General features: G+C 43.6%; 1 protein-coding gene across 5 annotated transcripts in view; it reads left to right on the plus strand.

Annotated features, from left to right (window-relative positions):
- LIMS1 (LIM zinc finger domain containing 1) overlaps positions 1 to 12,273 on the plus strand; it is a 78,602-nt gene extending 66,329 nt beyond the window's left edge. For 4 of the 5 annotated variants that reach the window (XM_040425064.1, XM_040425066.1, XM_040425065.1 and 1 more), the window contains exons 3-10: positions 1,894 to 1,960; positions 3,218 to 3,338; positions 4,817 to 4,966; positions 5,104 to 5,254; positions 5,973 to 6,065; positions 6,816 to 6,864; positions 7,866 to 7,941; positions 11,632 to 12,273. In XM_040425064.1, the coding sequence (XP_040280998.1) occupies positions 1,894 to 1,960; positions 3,218 to 3,338; positions 4,817 to 4,966; positions 5,104 to 5,254; positions 5,973 to 6,065; positions 6,816 to 6,864; positions 7,866 to 7,941; positions 11,632 to 11,746 (822 nt within the window). In that variant the 3' untranslated portion in view covers positions 11,747 to 12,273. Of the gene's footprint in view, positions 1 to 1,893; positions 1,961 to 3,217; positions 3,339 to 4,816; positions 4,967 to 5,103; positions 5,255 to 5,972; positions 6,066 to 6,815; positions 6,865 to 7,865; positions 7,942 to 9,839; positions 9,997 to 11,631 lie in introns of those variants that run through there. The other variant, XM_040425067.1, reaches the window with a different exon arrangement.
- The last annotated feature ends 4,347 nt before the right edge of the window (positions 12,274 to 16,620 follow it).

A 16,620-nucleotide genomic window follows, 5' to 3' on the forward strand; every position in this document is an offset into this window, starting at 1 on the left:
TGTTCTGATACCAGTACCATTTGGTGATGCTTGTGGTCATGCTGGTGTTTTTACAGTGGGGGCCAACAGCGCGGATGTTTCCTGCACACACAAGCCTAGGGTAGCATGCTTGGAAAAAGAGCCTTGCTATATAGACTACCCCACTGTGATATTGGAACATTCACTGCCGATCCATATGTTTAAAGGGAACCTGTCACCGGGATTTTGGGTATAGAGCTGAGGACATAGGTTGTTAGATGGCCGCTAGCACATCCGTAATACCCAGTCCCCATAGCTCTGTGTGCTTTTATTGTGTAAAAAAAAACGATTTGATGCATATGCAAATTAACCTAAGAGGGAGGAGTCCTGACCCTGACTCATCTCAGGTTAATTTGCATATGTATCAAATCGTTTTTTTTACACAATAAAAGCACACAGAGCTATGGGGACTGGGTATTGAGGATGTGCTAGCGGTGATCTAGCAACCCATGTCCTCAGCTCTATACACAAAATCCCGGTGACAGGTTCCCTTTAATCTCTTATTAGACAAATGAACCTGTCAGCTTTCAGTGGTATCTGATGATCATCTAATGTGTATAAAGCATCCTGACTTTCACCTGAGGTATCTTCTCCCCTCTGCTTAATAGGAACACATACATGCTTGTATAGGGTGTGGGAGGAGAGGTCGGCAGGAAGAGCTGAGGGTCTGACAAAGGTTTTCTAGCGTTAGAGGTCGTGCATGGCATTTCATTGTGTAAACCTCATCTAGTCTCCTACAGAACATAGTCTTCGCTTCAGTCTCCATGCTCCTGCTGCGCTCCAGGGTTGTGGATGTAGATGAGAAGCAGACACAACACTTCCCAATGTGCTGCAAGATCAGCCAGAAATGCGAACACCTACTACACCTCTCCCCGGACCAAAAGCTCAGCCCACTACTCCCACCATCATCCTCATGCTATTTCCTCCCACACAGTTGGATATGACGAGCAGTGGACTCCACATACCCTGCTTGTGGATTGAGGGCGTCAGCCAGCCCATGGGTCTGACATCACGACCATTTGGGTGGGGATTCTTACAGAGGGGATCATGGGAGGCCTGGTGGTGATGTCAGAGGAAATCCAGTCTCCACGGAGGGCTCAGTCGTGTGACCACTCTCCGGAGTGAGACAGAAAAAGTAGTGCAGGTACATTAGTAAATAGCAGGGGAAGCACGGGGAAAGGGAAAATGTATACCTGGATAACCCCTTTAATATCTTACATGCGTCATGTAGAACAATTAGCCTTTAAATTAATCTATTGCACATCGCAAGGTATAATCCAACCTTAAAGAATGACTGACTGGAAATGGTTGAAAATCTTTAAAAGGAACCAAACCTCCAGCAGTGTGTTTCTAATGATGACTTTCTTCCTGCAGTCAGATGCGGTAAAAGCAGGAAAAAAAAATATTTTATCCCCTGAGCGCGCTATTTTCAAGTCAAGGTAAGCGCTGCCCCTTCGCCTGTGACTGACTGCACTTATGCAGAGAGTTCGGCTGGCTTTGCCGAACAGCCGGCTGTCAGTCACAGGTGAAGGGGGCGCGCTTAGCTTGACTTGAAGCGTGACTGGAAAATAGTGCGCGCAGGGGATAAAATAAAAAAATGTTTTCCTGCTTTTACCGCATCTGATTGCAGGAAGAAAGTCAGTCATCGTTAGAAACACACTGCTGGCTACTTGAAGGTACTGCTGGCGGTTTGAGGTGTTTTTTCCGCTGACAGGTTCCCTTTAAGGACTAAAATCCCTAGCGTTATGAAGCGGTTATGGGTGATACAGTGACAGAAACATAAAATAGTGGAGGCCCTGCTCCTATGAGCTTACTAATACAAGAAAAGTGATAAATCCTGTGTATATATAGTAACTTATATATTCTGAATTTCAGTTTGAGGGACGGAAGTACTGTGAACACGATTTCCAAATGCTCTTCGCCCCATGCTGCCACCAGTGCGGTAAGCCTGTTTGTATTTTTTTCCTTTTAGCTATTACTATTACTGTAGAATATACATAGGGAAACTGAATGTCCCAACTAGGGATGAGTGAATCGACTTTGGATGAAACCAAAGTCGATTCACCTAAAACGTTGTTTCAATACTGTACGGAGTGAGCGCTCTGTACAGTATTAGAATGTATTGGCTCTGACGAGCCAAAGTGGTACCTTGGAACCGAACCTGAGTTCGGGAAATGATTTTTTACAGTATAAATCAATTTCTGAAGTTATTATGCAAAGTCTCGTGAGACTTTGCTAAGTTATAACTTCGGCTCATCTGAGCCAATACATTCTAATACTGTACGAAGCGCTCGCTCCATACGGTATTGAAACAAAGTTTTATGCAAATTGACTAGTCCCAATATATTTGTATGTAATTCAAGGAGGATATAGTAGGATCATCAAAACTTTCTAATTGGGGACGTATTGTTCCTGGTTCTTCTGCCACATTTTATCTGCGCTGCATTACCAGATGTAGACAGTATTACAGATGTCATAAATCGGTCTATGACCTCTCTGACATTTGAAGGCTATGGACACCCCTGGGTGCGTTTTTTTTTTTGTATTGCATTGTACTTACCGTATATTGTGCTATACGTTTTTCAAGCAGTCTTTATTAAAAAAATGTAACTGTTTGTCCTCCACAGTCCATAACTTTTCATCTACACTGCAGTTTCCTTCACAGTGAAATCCTTCAGATGAAGGTTCTGTAACTCTCATCTCTGTGTAAATACTCATTAAAGGTGAATTCCGTTTCAATTTGATAAGAATTCTGCTGGAATGAGTGTTTATGAGCCCTCAGGAATGCAGAAATAAGGGCTACAGACTGAGACTATATTCACGCAACGTTGAAAACAATTGCTTGTGTATGGCACCCATGCATTGGAGTCTATGAGAAAAACAATCTAATGATTGCTTGTTATAGTTCCCTAGGGGATCTATAAAAAAAAATATATAAAAAAAAAATATATAAAAAAAAAAGTTTTTTTTATATTTTATAGAAAAATATATTTCTATAATATATTTTATAGAAAAACATGTATCAGGATTCTGTAGCGGTGATCACTTTTGTGTATTTATGTGGCAATGTCCATGTCTGATTGTTTTATTACACCGTTATAACACCATATTATCTTTTGATTTGTTGGTATCTTTATCTCCAGCACGTGCTGTTACGTTGTGCTTCTGCCATATAAATAAACCTTTCATCCATCTCTAGGTGAATTCATCATTGGCCGTGTTATCAAGGCAATGAATAACAGCTGGCACCCTGAGTGTTTCCGCTGTGATATCTGTCAGCAAGTCCTGGCAGACATTGGCTTTGTCAAGAATGCAGGCAGGTGAGTGACTGTGTCCCAAGCTGACCAGACCGAGATTTCTAAGCGTGCTCTGAAGTTGTGATGTGTACATGACTAATGTGGTATTAAATTTGGCAAGAAGAAATCTGATTTTAAAATTGGCATTTGGAACTTTTGCCAGTACCTTTTAGAACTTTTGCTAAGAAGAAGGTAAGTCCATGAGAGGCTATGGTAGAAGTAGGCAAGTTTGTTTGCCTACTTCACAATTTAAAGGCTATGCACACTTTTGGGGGCAATTATTTTTTTATTGCATTGTACTCCTTTTGAGCTAAAAAATCATGTTTTTGTCTTTATTAAAAATGGTGAGCCCCTTTCTCTGAACAGCTTCGAGATTCTCTTGTAGCATGCTCTAAATTTTACGGTGTCCTGTCAGACAGCTCAGCTGATGGCTCCTTATCCCTGACCTTATAAACACTCATTATAGCTCAATTCTTAAGGTGGACTTGCATCTACAGAGAACCAGCCAATTATCCGGAAGAAAACGTTCCTTCCTGAGAATTGGCTGCTCGTTAGTGGAGGTAAAGCACTGCTTTTACTTGCAGCGATCACCTCCACAATATGAGAATAGCTTTTGCTACTGCTGCATTATTTCGGGGGTGCTGTTTAGATAGATAAGGCTACTTTCACACTAGCGGCACGGACCTCCGGCAGGCTGTTCCGTTGGGTGAACAGCCTGTCGGATCCGTCCTGCCGCTAGTGACAGTGTGCCCCCGGACTATAATGGGGGCGGGGGCAGAGTTCCGGCGAGGCACGGCGAGAGGCTGCCGGAATAAATGTCGGACATGTCGTAGTTTTATTCTGGCAGCCTCTCGCCGGAACTCCGCCCCTGCCCCCATTATAGTCAATGGGGACGGAGCGGCAGTCCGGGGGCACACGGTCACTAGCGGCAGGACGGATCAGACAGGCTGTTCACACGACGTAACAGCCTGCCGGAGTTACGTGCCGCTAGTGTGAAAGTAACCTAAGACAGATGATGATTTACTTTCCAGCACCAACGCCAGTTTCACTTGATGAATGAGCGTTTCACTCGTTCATCTGGTGATCGGCAGATTGTTGGGAACAAGTGTTCGCAGGAACGTTCGTCCCTGATAATCTACCTAAATGTCTGCATATGTATATCCACCATTATCTTACTGATAAGAATATGGCTTAAAAAAGAGTTTTTGAGCTATTAGTAATGTAGAAGTAAGGGTTATTAGATGAGGCACAAAGTGAAAGTACAATTCACACAGCTAGAAAACGTTAACAAAGACCAATTGAAAAAATTATTTTTTTGGCCAAAATGAATAGAAGGCAATCATTAAAAAAAAATTGCCCCCAAAGGTGTACATAGCCTTTTAAACTAGCAGAAAATCCGAGCAGCCAGATAAGGGGCTTTGATTACACTCCTAGACGTGGTAAAGTGACTGTTGCATTACTTGCTGCTGGCATAACTAATTTAACCATGAAATGTATTCCAGACATCTGTGTCGTCCTTGTCACAACCGAGAGAAAGCCAGGGGCCTGGGGAAGTACATCTGTCAGAAGTGCCACGCCATAATTGATGAGCAACCACTAATATTCAAGAATGATCCTTACCATCCTGATCACTTCAACTGTGCCAACTGCGGGTATGGTTCCTTAGGGAGACACTGTTGTAAATGCTGAACAAATTAGTATCGTGCACTGAGGCTGTTTTCTCTGGATTTGGTCATATTTTCAGAAATATGTTTTAATATACATATCTGACTATTTGCTTTTTCTCTAGCAAGGAACTCACTGCTGATGCTCGCGAGTTGAAAGGAGAACTCTACTGCCTGCCCTGCCATGACAAGATGGGCGTTCCAATTTGTGGAGCCTGCAGGAGACCAATTGAAGGGCGAGTGGTGAACGCAATGGGAAAGCAATGGCATGTGGAGGTAAGAGGGAAAGGTTCAAGGGTAACTAAGCCGAAAATGTGCTTCTGGAAACAACCTATGAATATGCATTCTCAATAGTCCGTCTCGCTGCACCTCTGACAAAAAGAAATGTTTTCCCTTCCAATGCGACCCTTTCCTGCTTGGTAACAGGGGGTCGGGTACCCCATTCTTAGGATCAGTGGGAGTGAATGCAGATGGATATGCCAATGATTAGTTTAAAAAGTGGAGATAGGGCTGATGGGTAGATATGAGCATGTCTCCCAGCTAAGCTGTACTGGTTTTGCTTCCCCCTTTTGATATCTTTATATTTTTGTTATATTTGTACCAGAATAAGATTGTATGGAAATAGTCAGTCAGAGCCCAAGTCACCTGGATGTTTACTTACCTTGTAATTCCTCATTCATGGTATCATGGAGGGTCCAACTCGGCCCCCAGAACCCTACCAATTTAATTTATTGACCTGAGGAGGCTATTCGGGAACCCCTTTACCTGTGTGGTATCTGTTTTTAAAGCGTATAGCATACACATCAGCGGAGCGGTTTAACAGATCCACATGCCCAATCTGAGACGAGTCGTGTGAATGAGCTCTAAGACATAAGGAAAATCCCACTTTCAGCAACAAATTATGGGCGTCCACAAAGATGTATTTAATGCATATACTGTATTATACATTAAGCCTTTTGTTTTTTTTTATGATTATTTTTTTTTTCCCCCACAGCACTTTGTATGTGCGAAGTGTGAAAAGCCTTTCTTGGGCCATCGTCACTATGAGAGGAAGGGTCTGGCTTACTGTGAGACTCATTACAACCAGGTCAGTGACCGTCCTTCACTTGTGTGTATAGAGATGGGGCTTTCTTCAGTGACTCATTTGGATCAAACTCTATTTTCAGCATTTAGTCTACTTTCACACTGGCGTTTTGGTTTCTGTTTGTGAGATCCGTTTCGGGGCTCTCACAAGCGGTCCAAAAACGGATCAGTTTTGCCCTTAAGCATTCTGAATGGATAAGGATCCGCTCAGAATGCATCAGTTTGCCTCCGTTCTGCCTCCATTCCGCTCTGGAGGCGTACACGCGTTTTGGTATCCGCCTGACGATGCGGAGGCAAACAGATCCGTCCTGACTTACAATGTAAGTCAATAGGGACGGATCCGTTTTCACAGACACAATGCAAAACGGATCCGTCCCCCATTGACTTTCAATGGTGTTCAAGACGGATCCGTTCTGTCAATGTTAAAGATAATACAAACGGATCCTTTCTGAACGGATGCATGCGGTTGTATTATCGGTGCGGATCCGTCTGTGCAGATCCATGACGGATCCGCACCAAACGTGAGTGTCAAAGTAGCCTTTCTGTGGTCTCCTGTGACTGTATTCTGGGCTGCCTCATGAAGCCCCTGATGCAGCTTTCAATGCTTCCATTAGTGGCAGACTAAGATTTCCTTGTAAATGATCACTAGGTTAACAAGGCAGTGTATGCGTTTGATCAATGTGACTACAATGATGTCTTCACGCTATTTTACATGATGAGAGATGCTTATTAACATTTTCCTTTATTTCCTCAGCTTTTTGGAGATGTTTGCTTCCACTGCAACCGTGTAATTGAAGGCGATGGTAAGTGTGATTAAAAAGATCTCTTGGTTTACGAAATGTGCAATATTTGTATTGTTCTATTGCTTTATTATTCTTCGACCCAGATATGTGTTTAATTGTACATGAAAAATTTATTTCAATAAAAAAGTATATTTGATTTTAAAAAAATGGATCTTAGTACCTGGAATTGAATTGGCTTTTGTTACCAAAAGTAGTTTAGCACAAGGAGTAATACGGTGTGGTGATCGGCAGGGGGAAAAGCGAAGTGCTATACGAGTGGGGTGTATGGATACGCACATACGGGATATCCACTGCAGAGGTGGATAATACTTGATTCCTGATGCAGTATTTGGTTCTAAAATGGTTCACAAATGCTCCTGCTTGCGTGTTTTCTATAATGTATTCCTATGAGAACGTGGGCAAAAAATGCTGCCACCTCCTGGCTGGCAGGCAAAGGAAATGCGCAGTATCCGTAGTGTGTATTGCTTGTTTGCATAACTGATGGTAAAATGGGATCAAGTGTCTAGTCTGTCTTCTAGTTGTTTGAGTGTCCTATAAAACTGTAGTCATCTGTTCATTACATTGCTCCTGAAATATCAGAAGTGCATCGATTTAAATTCTTTATGACAATTAATTCAAATTGCATTTTAGTTTTACAGATGAAAAGTTAGGGCTCTTTTAGATGAGCGTGTCCTGTTTCTCAGGAGTGTACGGCATTATACTGATTTATAATACTGTGTCTCTGCCTGACCTTACTGCTACAGAATTATACTGACAGTATAATTGAGTAGATACAGGTCAGGCAGAGACACACTGCATTATAAATCAGTATAATGCCGTACACTCCTGAGAAATGAGCAGTGTCCCTAAAGCAGAATCACGCTCACACAGAGCGTGAATTCCACACAGGATACACTCGTCTGAAACAGCCCTAATGGTCAGCTCAATGTCTAGCTAAAAAGCTGATTTATCGTCATTTCTCTATGAACTTTAAAGACGCTACTATCCTTTATTTTTTACAGTTGTGTCTGCCCTGAACAAGGCCTGGTGCGTGAACTGTTTTGCTTGTTCCACCTGCAACACAAAGTTAACCCTCAAGTAAGTTATTAATCTAACTTGACATTTTTAAAAAATACAGTTCTAGAAGTCTTAGGCCTCTGTATATTTGGTCCATTTCCGATCCGCATTTTCTGCAGTTTATACGCCTCCCTATTCATTTCTATGGCACTGCAAAATGTGCGGAGCGCACAGGTGCCTTCATGTGCTTTCTGCATCCGTGTGTCCGTCCCGCAAATTTAGAACATGTCCTATTCTTCTCCATTTTGCGGACAAGAATAGGCATTTCTGCTATTGGACCAACATAAAATGCAGCATGCACATGGCCGGTATCCATATCTTTTGGATCCACGGACTGCAAAGTATACGTGGTCATGTGAACTGATCCGGTTGTATTATCTCTGGAATGACCAAGACTGATCCAGCACTAAAACAATTGTAAGTTAATGGGTGCCGGATCCGTTTTCTTTTGTGTCCGAGAAAATGGATCCGGCACCGTTGACTTACATTATGTGTCGTGACGGATCCATCTTGCTCCGACTCCCATGCCAGACATAAAAACGCTGCTTTATTCTGTCTGCAATGGGGACGCAACCAAACAGAACGGAATGCATTCTGGTGCACTCTGTTCCGTTCACATCAGTTTTTGACAATAAATGGGGACAAAATGGAAACGTTTTCCTCCTCTATTAAGATCCTATGACTAATCTCAACAGTTGAAAGGGAAAGCGCAGATGTAAAAGTAGCCTTAGGGTACTTTCACACTAGCGGCAGGACGGATCCGACAGGCTGTACACCCTGTAGCATCCGTCCTGCCGCTATTTTGCCAGACCGCCGCTCCGTCCCCATTGACTATAATGAGTGCGGAGCTACTGCAGTGCATGGCAAGAGGCCGCCGGACTAAAAAGTCGGACATGCAGTACTTTTAGTCCGGCGGCCTCTCGCCGTGCACTGCCCCGGAGCTGCACCCCCGTCCTTATTATAGTCAATGGGGACGGCGCGGCGAAATAGCGGCAGGACGGATCCGACAGGGTCAACAGCCTGTCAGATCCGTCCTGCCGCTAGTGTGAAAGTAGCCTTAGAGACTTAACAGAGGGAAAGTATAATGGAAAATTTTACATTTCTTGTATATTTTCGGCCTGCTCCTGTTTTTTTCTTACAAATACTGATGGAAAATACTTACTATGTGAAAGTGGCCGAAGGCTGTGTTCACATCTACGTTGGGTTCTGAACAGATGTTGGCACACCGCAACTTTATATTTCCCATCATAAATAATATCTAACGCGTCCAATGCAGGTTTTAATATAGCCTTGAAAGGATTATTTTTGGAACTGTTGGTAATGATGCCCAGTCCTTTGGCTAGGTCATTGATGTTTGCTTGAGGGTTCTACTTCCAGGACCCCGGCTGATCGACACAATGCATTAGCCACAGCTCTCCTTTAGGAACATTGTGGAATAACCCAAGAATTGACCCCTTTATTGGCTTCATAGGTCATTCAACCTGTTTTAGAAGCTCATGGCTTGGTGGACATCAGGGTTTCACCCACCCTGTGTATCCCCAAAACCATGATTGGGAGAAAAATAAAGCCATAATACCTTTTGTCAGGAAGAGCTAGCCTGCTCGTCAGTAGTTTGAGATCTCAGCAGATTTTCCTATACTGTAAGTGTAAAAAATAAATAAAAATATGAAGCAAAAGCTTCATAATTCTACTCACTACTGGCTTGCTCTGCCCCCTGCTGGACTACAAAGGAACAGTTTTTGGCAGTGTCCTCTAAATATCAATGCATTCTGTCCAAATAAGGATCTGCTGACTGTACGGATGTTTCTTGTGTGTATCAGTCGCCTGGACTCTTTGCTGCTTTTTTTTTTTTCTGCTGTTTCTTATTCGTTCTCTTTCTATCACATCTTCTGTTCTTTCTTTTCCTTCCACTCACAAAGGCATAAATTTGTAGAAATAGATTTAAAGCCCACTTGCAAGTCCTGTTATGAAAAGTTGCCTGATGAATTTAAACGACGTCTTTCCAAGTTATCAAAAGATGGCAAAGATAAAGACAAAAAGAAAAAAGGATCCTGCCTGTGATCGCTCTTTCTTCTTTCCTGGTCACATGGGTTAGTGGCCTGCCTGTGTGTAAATGTTCCCCTACTAACCTCTGGACATCTACTGCATATACAGATAGTATATGATACAGTATTCCAGATATCGGATGAGGACGTATAAAATGTACAATTACTACTGTTGCTGGTGAGAATGGTGGGAATTTCACATGTCTCATAAAAATCTAAGACCTACGAAAGGAGGAACCTCTGCAGTAATATCAGAGCAGAGGGACAGCGTGTAATACATAGGGGAATGGATGCAGCAGCTGCAGAACAGAAGACTAGTGAGCCATTCATGTGTACATCCATTGACGGATAGACTGTCCTTTCTGAGCAGATCACACTGTCCAAGTCTCGTCGGGCAAAGCAGAAGTAAAGAATGTGCTTTTGCTATAGGTCGTGGTCTTTTACACTCTTGCTTTTTATTTTGCATGCATTTTCTTGTGATAACTTTGATTGCAGATGTGGTTTGCATAATCCTCCTATTGTATGATCCCATTCCCAATGAGATAAGGAGCTTTTTTTTACTATTACCGTGTGTCCCCGAAAGTAAGCCCTACTCCGATAATAAGCCCAAACCCTTTTTTCGGAGAAAAAGAATAATCTAAGACCCTGGAGAAACATGGTAAACAGAAGTCAGTTTGAGGCAGATTAATGAAAACGTGTCTAAAGAAAAACTTTTTGCCCACGGCAGCCAATCACAGAACCCACTGATGAATTACTATGGACAGCAAAGACAGTATTTCTTTTAGACAATTTCATAAATCTTCCCCCATTGAGTTGAAATTCTATTCAGACTTTCTTTGGTTCCATCAATTTCTGGAAAGCTGGGTGACAACTACTAATGGCACTATTCTGGTTCTGACAGGTGTCGGCAATGCTGAGAAGCCTGGGCACGAAGTGTCAAAGCGGCCATACACATTAGATGACTGGTGGCCAGATCTACCGATTTCAATGGGACTGGGGGGGCTGTCCTGGCTTTCCACTGATGGCAGATGTTGGGGAGAAAGAAGGGTCAGGCCGTTACACCTCTCAAGGGAGATATGATTACTCACCTCTCCTTATTGAGAACACAAGAACTCCGGCTGGGCATGCATGTGTATGTGGGGGTTGGGAGTTATATAGCTATCTGAGGCTATGTTCACATCTGTGTCAGAGGCTACATTAGGAACAATTTTTTTTAAACTGGCAAAAAATATAGGACACAATAGCGCATTCAAAACCCTATGGACCCCATTATAATCAATAGGGTCCATTCAGCAATGTTGGTATCAGATATGTGCCATTAAGTCCATTGTTCTGCCCATACAGGGGTGGACTGGGAGGAGGGTTCTGGCAGCCCCCTGGGAAGTTTCGTTGTAGGGTCTATGGCCAGACCGGTGCCTCTATAACGAAGCAGAACAACGGAATGAACAACACTGGTGTGAACCCAGACTAATGTGAATGACCAGCCTTGTATGATTTGGGGTTAAAAACAAAGATAAGGCGTGGAAATCAGTCATGGTGACCATACTTGTCACTCAGGTAATCAAGAACCAGATTTTTTCTCCGTATTGGATGGCATACGGTTATATTATGCTTGTCATGTGTTATTCTGTCGCCTTTAGTGATCACATATTATTTTTTTTTCAAGGAACAAGTTTGTGGAATTTGACATGAAGCCGGTGTGTAAGAAATGTTATGAGAAGTTCCCCCTGGAGTTAAAGAAACGGCTCAAAAAGCTCTCGGAAACCATAGCGAGAAAATAACCATTTCCTGTGTATGGTATAGAAGACTGTCGGCAGGGTGCAGCACGCCAGTCGAGCGCCGATCATACATTCTACTTGACTGTTACCTGCACTAACATTCACGCAATATATTTATCTGCATGATAGCTGTATTAAACTACAATGCACAGGCTATTTATTCCCTCACCTCATTAATACCTTTTTGCCTTGCTGCAGTCCACAGCAGCAGAATCCAGCGTCCTTTATGTATTGCTATGTTTCACGTCACCATGTGTAGATCAGTATTACTCCACTAAAACACTGTAAAATGTGACTGAAAAGCTCACGCTCTAGAGTAAGCGATCTTCTATGCATTTGTGCATACAGCGAGAACTGGCCATAGACTACTTAGCATCCCGGGACCCCAGGTTAGCTCAGATATGTCATGTTCTGAACACTTTTCAGCAGGGGGGTTACATGCGGTCTGTTGCTGAAGAGTATATGCTGCTTTATAGTCTCATCTCTTATATTTGTACTATAAGACACGTACAGCATCTCAAGAGAATACGTAGAAACCCATTGAAAAGCGGCTATAGACCTGGCTGTCGGGCTCCTGATGTCTGACTGCATTTTGGACTTGCCTTGCACAACCAGTGCATCACTAGTGCCTTTACCCAAGTGCGTTAGACAGCAAAGCCATCTCTACTCGCAGTGAAAACCAGAAAAGGGAACCATGGAAAGCACCATTACCAGAGCATTGAGAATACTTGAATTTCACTTGTGCTCTGCAGTCTGCATGTCATTCCCATTCATTGCTTTATATTGTTTATTTTGTGCCTTAAACCTCCATTTCCTCCTAACCTTATACTCAGTCACTATGCTATTTGGATATATATGGTAATTTTAAAGCTTTTGATTATTTCTACTATGCAGTAAACACAGTGCTGTTCATTCCCAGGCAGCATGCTTTTATCGTGAACATGTGAAGTATTTTTATTGCAGATTATCCACATACTTATTGTTATGTAGTCTTGACTTTATATGTAATGCCTAATCTGTACTCTAATGTGTAAGATTTCATCAGCTTTTTACACACCCATATACCACCGTTCTTGGAGAAACGGCTAAAACCCTGTATAGAGGATGTGTCCGTCTTGTCTTTATATTGAGACTTGAGTTTATTAGGAGTTGTAGAAATTATGGTATTAAAAAAATTATATATTTTTATTATTTTTCCCTTAAAGGGGTTGTCCGACATATTTTCAGACTCCAACAGCATGGCCGGACCCACAGTGGTGATCATACTTATCTGATCCTCGCAGCTGGGTCCTGGCTCAGTCGCTCCACTGCCCGCTCTGCAGCTCCTGGGTGTGCCGACATCAACATCCAATCACTGGCCGCAGCGTTGACGTGTCACCCATGTGGCACGTGACCCAGTGACATGCTGCATGGCTTCAGTGGTCATGTGCCCCGTGTCAAAACGGGTGTTGATGTGAGCACACTTGGGAGCTGTGAAGTGATGGAGCCGGAACCCAGCAGCTGGGGGCACACATGATCGCCGCCGGTCCAGCAATGATGTGGGGTCTGTTGAAAAATGAAAGGTGAACAACCCCTTTGAAAATGAACTAATGCAACAATATAATCTGAATATTTTTATAAATTCATTAATAAAATCTATACACTTAAAGTGAAATTGTGTTGCTGTGCTTTTTAGTAAACAAACACCATTAGGGCAGTGCTCTGACAAAGTATTTGCTCCCTTCCCTTTACATATTCTGTCACACTTGAATGTTTCTGATCAAATAGCTTTTAATATTAAAGGGGTATTCCGGTTACATTAAGTTATTCCCTATCTACAGGATAGGGGGTAACTATTAGATTGGTGGGGGTCCTACTGCTAGGACCCCTACCAATCACAAGAACGGGGGTCCTGTATCCCTCTGAAATGAATTGACCGGCTGGTCCGGCATGCCTGCTGCCGCTCCATTCATTTCTGTAGAAGTTCCGGAGATAGCTGAGCGCTATACTCAGTTATTTACGAAACTTGCATAGAAATGAGTGGAGTGGCAGCAGGCATGCCGGTCCGTTCATTTCAGGAGGGTACAGGACCCCCCTTCTTGTGATCGGTGGTGGTCCCAGCAGTAGGACCCCCACCAATCTAATAGTTACCCCCTATTCTGTGGATAGGGAATAATTTTATGTAACCGGAATACTCCTTTTTTAAAGATAACTCACGTAAACCTAAAACCCTGGTTTTTTAATTATAGAAGACAATTTATTTTAGAATAAACCCTACCTGTGAAAAAATAATTGCCCCCTAGCTACTAAATCAACCAGTTAAAGGGGTTATCTGGTAATTAGTATTGATGACCTGTCCTTTGGATAGGTCATCAATATCAGATCGGTGAGGGTCCGACACCCAGGACCCCCACCAATCGGCTGTTAGAAGAGGCCGGTGCTCAGTGAGTGCCACAGCCTCTTCCTAGGCCATGTGACGTCAATGAGACTGATCTGCAATACCACACACAGCCGCTGTACAATGCACGGTGCTGTGCTTGGAAAGGAGCCTGCTGCGCTCACCAGAAACAGCTGATCTGCGGGGATGTCGGGACTTGGTTCCCCACCGATGTGATAATGATGACCTATCCTGAGGATAGGTCATCATTATCCATTGCTGGATAACCCCTTTAACCAAACTCAGTGCAGTTTCACTAACCACTCCCAGATATAATTACTGCCAAGAACCTGTCACTATGAAAATGCAGTGCAATCTTCAGGCAGCATGTTATAGAGCAGGAGGAGCTGAGCAGACTGATAGCTAGTTTTATAGGAAAAGATTAAAGAGTTCCTTTCATTACAATAAAAAATCTAAACTAAGTATGCTGACATGGAGAGCGGCGCCCAGGGATCTCCCTGCACTTACTATTATCCCTGGGCGCCGCTCCATTCGCCCGGTATAGGCTCCGGTATCTTCAGATTTTCGGCTCAACCCGGAGCAGCCTGCCGGCATCTCCTTCTCCCAGGCTGGAGCGCCGGCCAATCGCAGCGCTCAGCTCATAGCCTGAGAGTTTTTTTTTCTCCCAGACTGTGAGCCGAGTGCTGCGATGTCAGAATCACATGACAATTCATCCAAGAGGACACCAAAGAACCCAGATGAACCTCTAAAGAACTGCGGGCCTAATTTGCCTCAGTTAAGGTCAATCAATATACACAATTCCACAATACAAAACACCCTACATGGGAGAGTTGCAAGGTGCTGACCAAAAAGAATACAAAGGCTGATCTTGCATTTACAAAAACTATTGGGATAATCTGTGGACTGATGAGTGGAACTTTTTGGAAGATGTGGGTCCCATTACCTGGGATGGAGGTAATGTGATAATTAGTGTTGCGCTAAGAGAGCTTTGGATGCTACATCAGAAGTCGCTTCGTTCAAAACTTCTAATACTGTACAGAGATCTGGAGTCATTGGCCAGAAGGAAGTGGATTATATTTATGTACAATATCCAATCATTTCCATCTTCTATGTGCTGCCGAAAATTCATAAGAATGTCTTTCCCCCGCCCATGAGACCCATTGTGGCGGGGATAACTGGATTTTTGTACTCACCGTAAAATCCTTTTCTCGTAGGATGCATTGGGGGACACAGCACCATTGGTATATGCCCAGCTACCACTAGGAGGCACTAGATATAAAAAAAAAGTTGGCTCCGCTCAGGTGGGCTATACCCTCTCCACAGCACTAGGCTATCCAGTTTGTACCAAAAGCAGTAGGAGAAGAACCAACATATCCTGGACCGGGAAATAGCAGCCCGGTGACAGGGAGAGTAAGTAAAAACAGAGGGTGGGATCTGTGTCCCCCAATGCATCCTACGAGAAAAGGATTTTACGGTGAGTACAAAAATCCAGTTTTCTCTTGAATGCATTGGGGACACAGCACCATAGGACGTCCTAAAGCAGTCCTCGAGGGTGGGATTGAAACCTCATGCAAAAAGAAGGATGCACAGGTGCAGAAGAACCATGTGACCCAACAGGACCAGGAGAGACCCTAGCATAAAAAAGGTTCCAAAGAAAAGGGAGACAGTGAAGATCCCAAGGACAGGTGCCTGGGAAACAAGGCCTACAAGAAGGAACAAGGGAACACCCAGCTCCACCCAAGGTTAGAAACAATAGAGCGCTAGAGGGTAAGGGACAGGGCCAGATGTCCCACGCGAGAGGTAGACAAGAGTGCACTAGAGAGCCAGAGAAGGATCAAGACGAACCAGAGCTCCCCCTGAGGAAACAGCAACGTCTGTTGGTAGCGACCTAGCACTCTGCATATGGAAGGACGTAAGTTGGAAACAACCTAGCGCTCAGCATATATAAGAAAGTTCCAGGGAGGAAACAAGAAGCACTGGAGGCTAAACGCTTGAGAGAAATCATAACGAAGACCCACAAGGGAAGGGAGCGAGCCTCCTTTCACAGCAAGGAAGGTGGGAAAAGGAAACACCCATGAGAAGGTGGAATCCTCTTCCTGCCAGAGAAAACAGCCAACCCCCGGAGGAGGAGGGTCGTAATGTAATGGTCAGGAGAAAAGACCTGCTTCCGATACAGAGGAGGCGAGGAACAAGCCTCTGGAAGACAAAATATCGCTGTGAAATGTAAGACCAGGTAAATCCCTAGCTACATAAAGCCACAGGGAAAAAAGGGACCAGTCGCAGGCCCTGGTAATACAAGCGGAGACCCACTGGTGTAAGAGATATTGGAGTAGGAGGAGAGGACTCCAAACAGCCTAAGGAGGAACAGTTCTCCAAACGAGGGAAAGCTCCATCCTAAAAGTGACCATATGGAAACCTCTTCCTAGGTACCCAGTATTTGACCTGGGGGGATGGAAAGAGAGGTTAGAATCTCAAGAAGGCAACAACCTTTGAGGACCCA

Source organism: Bufo bufo, chromosome 3 (genome assembly GCF_905171765.1).
Source record: "Bufo bufo chromosome 3, aBufBuf1.1, whole genome shotgun sequence".
NCBI lineage: Eukaryota > Metazoa > Chordata > Amphibia > Anura > Bufonidae > Bufo > Bufo bufo.